The 7,457-nt window shown below is 39.4% G+C and overlaps 1 protein-coding gene across 1 annotated transcript; it reads left to right on the plus strand.

Moving 5' to 3' along the window:
• Positions 1-3,350: 3,350 nt before the first annotated feature.
• LOC131891075 (IDLSRF-like peptide) lies at positions 3,351-6,903 on the plus strand. The gene is made up of 5 exons (XM_059240576.1): positions 3,351-3,582; positions 3,712-3,802; positions 4,063-4,103; positions 6,377-6,529; positions 6,609-6,903. The coding sequence occupies exons 1-5, from the start codon at positions 3,471-3,473 to the stop codon at positions 6,800-6,802; spliced, it is 591 nt and encodes a 196-aa protein (XP_059096559.1). The 5' UTR covers positions 3,351-3,470; the 3' UTR covers positions 6,803-6,903.
• Positions 6,904-7,457: the final 554 nt, after the last annotated feature.

A 7,457-nucleotide genomic window follows, 5' to 3' on the forward strand; every position in this document is an offset into this window, starting at 1 on the left:
TTGTTCCAATTTTCAAAGGGTGAGATAAGCCAGCTCCGAGAGATTATGGGCCGATTTTTCTCACTTCAAATATTGCAAAGATGTCATTGAGGGACCAGAGAGTCACACTTGAGTCGAAATGGCTGTTTAGTCTTTGACCAGGTGGATCATGACCTTTTATTTAACAACCTTCACGAGACAGGATCTACGTCAAGGTTCTCAATTGGTGAACAAATATAATCCGTCGATATCTCTTGCTATGCTGATGATGCAAAATTAGTTTGTGGTATGTGTATAATCACGATTCCAGTAGCTTGTTAAAAGTCCTAAACAAAACTACTCATGGAAAGCTGAGAGTATTCTTGAAATGAATGAAAAAGGACCTTTGAGTCGACTCCATTGAACACTCCACCAATAAATAATGGAGATTTAGGGATGTAAGACTACATAATCTGTACAAGTTTCCTCTTCAACCATATCTTGAATATTATTCGCCCATTTGGGCTTCATTTAGTTCAGCGGGCTTGCAAAAGGTCAAGCAGGTCCAAAAATATTTCACTCGGAACATTGACGGAATGAGAGAGCTCGCATTTTAGGAGCAAGTGTAACAAACCCGACCTTTTTTGTTTTTCGCGGATTTAATTACCGGTACTGGGAATGGAATTCTCAGCAGTTCAAGACGAAAAAAGTATTCATTTTATCTAACTTTATATTCATATAATATCTGATCTACCAACTAATTATAGTTGGAGGATCTGGCTAGCCCTTGAATATAAGGTTGACCAGGAACTTTAGTCCAAATCTTGTCCAAGTCTGACTTAAATCCTGCTACTGGATCAACACCTACTTCTTCTAACGAATATTTCAGGGAAACAGTTTAAACAATGACGCAACCTGAAAGAGACAAGAGGTGGACGTCATTGGTCAAACTAGCCTGAATTCTCTGGTGCTTTCAAAACGCGAATTAAGACCATGGTCACTAGAATTGACGCTCAAACGTGCGTTGGGACAAAACTCATGAATAATTTTGAAAACGTACAATATCAGATATCTTTTGTACCTTCTCTGAATTCTATACAGTCCCAAGCTTTCTAGTCTCTCCCAAAATGAGAGCTCTCTCAATCCTATGATGTTCCTAGTGAAACATCTTTAGACTTGTTCGACCTTTTTCAAACCTGCTGAACTCATTGGAGCCCAAATGGGTGAAGCATTTTCAAAATGTGGCCGGGCATCCGACTTGTACTGATTTAGCATTGTGATGCCATCTCTGGACTTAAACGTGCGATATATCCAACCACATGTTTGAAAAGCTTTACCCACTTTCATCTTGCATCCTGATATTTTGGGGATTGCTTTCCCAGTAGCGGTAAGCAAATCTGGAAAATAAAGAAACATAATGTATTACACGTTTTCTTAGGCATTCATGCCCAAGTTCAAACCCCCGTCTCGATAATTCTGGATTGTCCATAAAATGGAGTCATTTTCCCTTCTTTTTCTATTTGGGTCCTTCCTAGTATTGTTCGCTTTCCTTTAATATTGTTTGGGAACACTTTAGCATTGTTGATCCGGTTGTTGATCATTGAAACCAGCGTTTTTTCAAGATGCTGGACGTTATTATTGAAGCACGAGCAAGATATTGCGAAAAGAAGTTTTTGTGTCCAAAAGTCCTTGTTCGAGCTCCATAGACTTTCTGTATGTACAATATACGAATCGTTGGTTACTTCGTATCTTTTGAAGCATCTTGCACATTAGCTGTCGAAAAATGAGCATGCAAAAGAACAACTGTTTATGTTGCTGACCCACAGTGAGACGATGATTCAAATAGAAGCAATCATTACTACGTAACTCTGACCGCCTCTTTTAGTTTCCCCTAGCCAGATTTTGGGCCATAATTAGGTGAGGTTAATTTATTTTGCAAGATCTTCTGGTTGCATTAATTGCCTATTTTTAGAGTGAAAGAACGGTTAAGCAAATGCAAAATTTTCTCTTCCGTTGCATGTCCATTTTTCCAGTTGTCCGTGGGGTAGTCCAGCAAAGATCAAGAAGATGAAGGCAAAGAATTGATTGCATACCAAAGCCCACGGGACTAGTATTAGACCTTGCCAGAAGAAAATCTTCGAATGTCCTAATTGTCCACCCGAAACTTGGGTTTTTAGGTCTTTGGGTATGGGAAAGGAGTAGTTGCACCCTTATACCCCACGTCGTTGACAGGGATTTGTACCTAATAATTTGGAAGTAAGCCAAAGACCAAAAAATCCTATGCCATTGTCCCACTGGCCACGTTGGGTTCCTGAGCTCGTTTTGGGTAGGTAGCCAATCTGATTTGAATTGACAGAAAACTAGCTTGGCTAATCTGGAGAGTCATGGAAATTTGTGGCAAATTTCATGAGCGACAGAGATTGGCCTTGTAACGGCTCCCTGTACTGATGAAATGTTAAGGATGCAATTCAGTTCCATAGACATAATGGTTCGAAAAATACTTCAAGCTGTCTCGAAGCATTTACTTTTTTATATTTTAGTTCAAATTTCCTCAGAGCTCGTAGCACTTGTTGGCATTCATCTTTTCTTACAGGGGTTGGCTCGGAATACCCATGGTCGAGAGTGCGGCGAACTAAAATTCTGACGGTATAGGCTTTGACAGCTCGTATAGTATACGTACTACGCGTCGGTGTTCGAGACGCAAATTTTGTTTCAAGTGGTTGTGGCTGGTGCTCCTCCAGATGCAATCCAGGGCCTTGCCCATGGTTGGTGGCTTTCCCTTTATGACAACAAAGCCTACTTTTCCGGTGGCCTTTACCCAGTTCCAGGCAATAATCGATCGTCCCATGGGCGACCTCTAGAGAGCCTGCTGTTCTTTACATCCACTTTCTCGCCCACGGCCTTGCTTCGTGGTAGTCGCTTTTGCTTAATCTTGGGGAGGTTGTCGGGCAGCACCCTCGACATCCGCCGGAAAGTCGCCCTTTCAGCAAAGCTGAGCTCAATCGCCCACTGAGATCCAGGAACACTCTGACTCTTTGGAAACCAAACAAACCAGGTACAAGGCCAGCACAAGGCCAAATATTGAATCATACAAAGATGATTAAAAATGATAGGCAAAACTTGACGCAAGGTTTTATCTAACTGTTGACAAAATTAACTTTTGGCATTCAATGTGGAAATAATTATTCAAAGAAAAATGACAAAAGAGCGTGCAAAGTCGTAGTAGCAGTACTGTTGGTGGAACACACTGTTGAAATGCAGAGCAGCATGGTCTTTTCTACGAAAGTATGTATAAGTATGCCTTTATGTTAGGAGCTGAATTTAAGACTTTCAGGGCGATCTAGTCTTCTATGAAATGACGGAACCGAGTGGCACCGAAGGACAGGAAGACAGGCCGAAAAAAGGAAGAGTGGACAGTTTTGCCTTGAGCTTGCTCCAAGCGGTCTTCCTTCTCTCTGAAAATCCGGCAGCTGAAAACTACTTCAATACAGACAGAACCATTTCAAGGCAATATGAAGGTCTCTGGGACATCGGCAATTTTCACATCTTTTCTCGTGATTGTGGACGCGCTAGACCTCAGACGATTGTACGAGCAATTAAACAAACGAGAAGAAAGGATGCTGGGTAAGTTGGCTCGTCTAGTGCGTTACACAAAAGCAGATAAACGACCGGACAATTATTGGCTATGAAACGTTTTTATTTGATTGATTGTGCCGTTAGGATCATTCATTCATCCAGGGTGTGTCTTTCCAGATATCAAATGCGAGGCCTTCGAACCCTTCCGTTGCCCAGTTGATGGCAGATGCATATCGATTCAATATTTGTGCGACGGAGCACCTGATTGGTGAGTGGTTAATCCTTTCATTTCCGATGGAACAAGCACTCGTAAAAGTTTAGCGAAGGGTTTATTGAATGAGTGTAGGAATCAAATCAGAACAGAATTTCCACTCGGTCACCTTCTTGACCGAAGGGTATAGTTTTTCTTTCACTTCGGAACACATTTGATGTTGTCCAAAAAATGCATATAGAATTATAAACATGATTGAAATTGACTCTTGAAGTGTTACTTAATAAAAAGATCATGTTTGAATCTCTACATTTTAGCGAGGACGGCTACGATGAGGATCCAAGATTATGTACAGCGGGTAAGCTTATAATTGTCCAGTAAAGAGATCAAAACTGGCGAAAATTCATGGCAGTTACTGTTTTGGCCCTAATGAAATTTGATACGAATCGAATATTCCCTTGGAGTTTTGGGATCTACGTTACGTCGTTATTCTCGCAGTCCATGTCATTTAAGCCAAAAGATGGTGATCATGCATATCGTGATCCTTAATCCAGTTTTGGATTGAGAGAGAGGCCATGTGGGCCATGCCAAGAGGAGGTTAATCCGATCCATGAAGTAACGTGAGGATCAAGCGATGAATCCCTAAATTGAATAAACTCATAGTTCAAATCTTGTTTGAAAAACTCGCTAGAAATCGGTACTCAAAGCTCTTAGTTGCTTGATTTGTTTTATCAATATGTACTGACATATTAACGGTATATTATGGCCATATTGGAATTTTCAGATAGACATGCCGGACTCTAGATACCTGTTGTAAGCCAAGCTACCGTTCCCTTGAATAATTAGAGTCATGTTTGGCCAAACAATGTTCTTAAGGAAATAATCAGATTTGATTTGCACAGCTCTGATAATGCGTAAGCTAAGGAATCAGAAACCCGATGAAAATGGATTTTTTTTCATTGTGCCACAACAAAGAATTACTCCACAAGACGGTTCCAAGTTTTTGGATACGGATCTAAGCCTCCTTGTACAATCTATTAAGATTGTGATTGCTGATTAGACAAAGGATATTCATTCGGGAGCATAAACAGACCCTTTGACGCTGACTCAATGTTTTATCAACAATAATGTAGAAATGTAACAAATAAGTCATAAAGGCAGGATGATACAGTTCTTGCTGGTTCTTGTAGTTATGCACAAGCCTTCCTGGAAAAAATAGTTTCAAGGGTGTTTCAAAAAAGACACTTATCTATTTGGTCGCATAAAGTTACACGATGTCAAATTTGGCACACATTTGACCTTTTGGCCGAGCTCGGAATCAATTCAAAGGCTTTGCGAAATGTATCTTCGAAAGTTCCACAGTGCAATTTCTTTTCGAGGACACATGATGTTAATCTCAATCTAGTCACAATGCAACTCTTTGGCAAAAGAGACCATTTGATGGAAATGGTATGCTTTCGAAGGTGCTCTATGGATGAGTTTGCGTCCACGAGGAAGAATGCCGTCAATTTTTATTCAGGCTCTCGGATGCTAATAATGTATCTACTTTCTCACATCTGAAATGGACTCAAAGTATGAAACAGAAACCAAAGTAATCAAATCGAAATAGGGTGGGTGACCAAAGGTCTTATTTTAAACTGCAAATGGGATTAGGAAATTTCAAAGTTTTTAATTATTCAAAGTGAGAAGGCGATCGACTTTCCTGATCAACTCGAATCAATTGAGCCGTCTCCATTCAAGACAAATGTGAAATTGCTAAGATGAATGTTATTGCTCAAAAACACGCGTAGCACTCAAATAATTCATGATTTTTTAGTTAAATACTTTTGGACACAATAGTAGATAATCTAACTTAACTTTCAGCAATAACACAATGTGCGTTTTGTTAAGAGGTTTTAATCTTGACTTTAATCATCCTCAATTTCCAAGGTGAAATCTATCACCATCAATATGGGTTTATTACGCCAAGTTTGCTCCGTTTCATTCCTTTGAGGGAAAGTTAGGAACACTTTGCATGAAGTTTTGTGTTGAAGCTATTAGCCGAGACAAAGAAGTGAAAACCACATTGAGAAAGCTCTTCTGATTAGTGCATTCCAACGCGACTGACGTCGACCAGAAATAACCAAGTTATACTTATTGTTACTGCGCCTTTTTGTTTGAAAACGAAGTTAACCACAAAAATGTAGCGCCATAGAATGAATCGAAAACGAACCCGGGCAAAATACAAGTTATTGTACATTCAACAAAAGAGGACATCCTTTAGATCAGTAAGCTGATTACTGAACTAATAGGAGCCTGATATTGCGCATTAGGCCATATCATTTAGAGAATAATATGGGACACATTATTGTTCGAATTTACGAGTATGGTATTGATTTTATGCAACAAAAAAAATAGCAAAGCCTATGACGAATGGGGCATCATCGTGCGTCGTACATTTTCAAGTTTTTCACTTTATAATTAACAAACAAAGCCTATGATAATCTCTTGAATATTGTACTAGCTCTAATAATAGATCCAATGGTGAGCATGACTAGGTTAAAAGAGCCAGGAACATGCTTCGAAGATGAAAGTTTTTCTCACGGGATGACAAGTGAGGGTTTTATTGCTATTTATCTATTTCTTTTTTAGCTCGAAGACCTCCAGTGGAAGAAACGGCAAGCTTCTTGAACTCACTTTTGGCATCGCATGGTCCCAATTATCTAGAGAAACTTTTTGGATCAAAGGCCCGTCATCGTCTACGTGACCTCGGTGGAGTGGATCAAGTGGCAATTGCTTTGTCAGGTAGAGCTTCTTTACACGTAGAGAAGCCGGAAAATTGGGCTATTTACCTCATTGTTTCTTCATATGACTTCTTCTTCAGAGTCGCAGACCATTGAAGATTTTGGAAACGCCCTGAACCTTCAACGATCCGATCTTGAGCATCTACGGTCTGTATTTTTGGCCGTCGAAAATGGGGACATTGGTATGCTGAAGTCATTGGGGATTAAAGACTCAGAGCTCGGGGATGTCAAGTTTTTCCTGGAGAAGTTAGTAAACACCGGTTTCTTGGATTAGATTACTGTCTTTATTGTTTCCGTATAACTCGAGTATTTCTGCAGTGATGAATAAACTCCAAATGTGCTGAATTGAAAATAAATGTACAGTATATGTTTTGATTCAAGTTTGCTTACTTTTTCGACCCTCTTTGGGAGGGGAGGATGCCAAAGAAAGTTAAATTTGGATACTTACAGTATCAGTGATAAGTTAGCATGAACAATAAAGGTAGTTCTCAGACTGCGAATTCGCAGGTCATTCCGCTTTCTACAGAGGAGTTATTCCATAGAAGTATCGAGGAACACTGACAAATGAAAAGAAGACAACTAGGATGGAAAAGCTTCAATGAGTCTAGAAGTCGAGATACGAGTGCGGGTACAAATGAGTGTCACAACTGTGTAAAAGCTGAAAACCATAAAGCAGCTTGCTTACATGTGATGTAAGTAATAGCATTGTAATTGATTACATTTTAAATAAAAATAAGTCTAATTAATTGCATTTTAGCCGATGCAGTTAAAAAATTTCAATTACAAATTACTATTACATTTTGATCCTTCATACGTAGCAATTTTTAGAGAATATATCAGATGAATCTAGATTTGGCTACGTTACAGGTTTCGCCAAAATGGACTGTTTTATTTCCTTTGCCTATATTGTTCATAATATTGTTTCCAAA

Source organism: Tigriopus californicus, chromosome 11, assembly GCF_007210705.1.
Source record: "Tigriopus californicus strain San Diego chromosome 11, Tcal_SD_v2.1, whole genome shotgun sequence".
NCBI classification, from domain to species: domain Eukaryota; kingdom Metazoa; phylum Arthropoda; class Copepoda; order Harpacticoida; family Harpacticidae; genus Tigriopus; species Tigriopus californicus.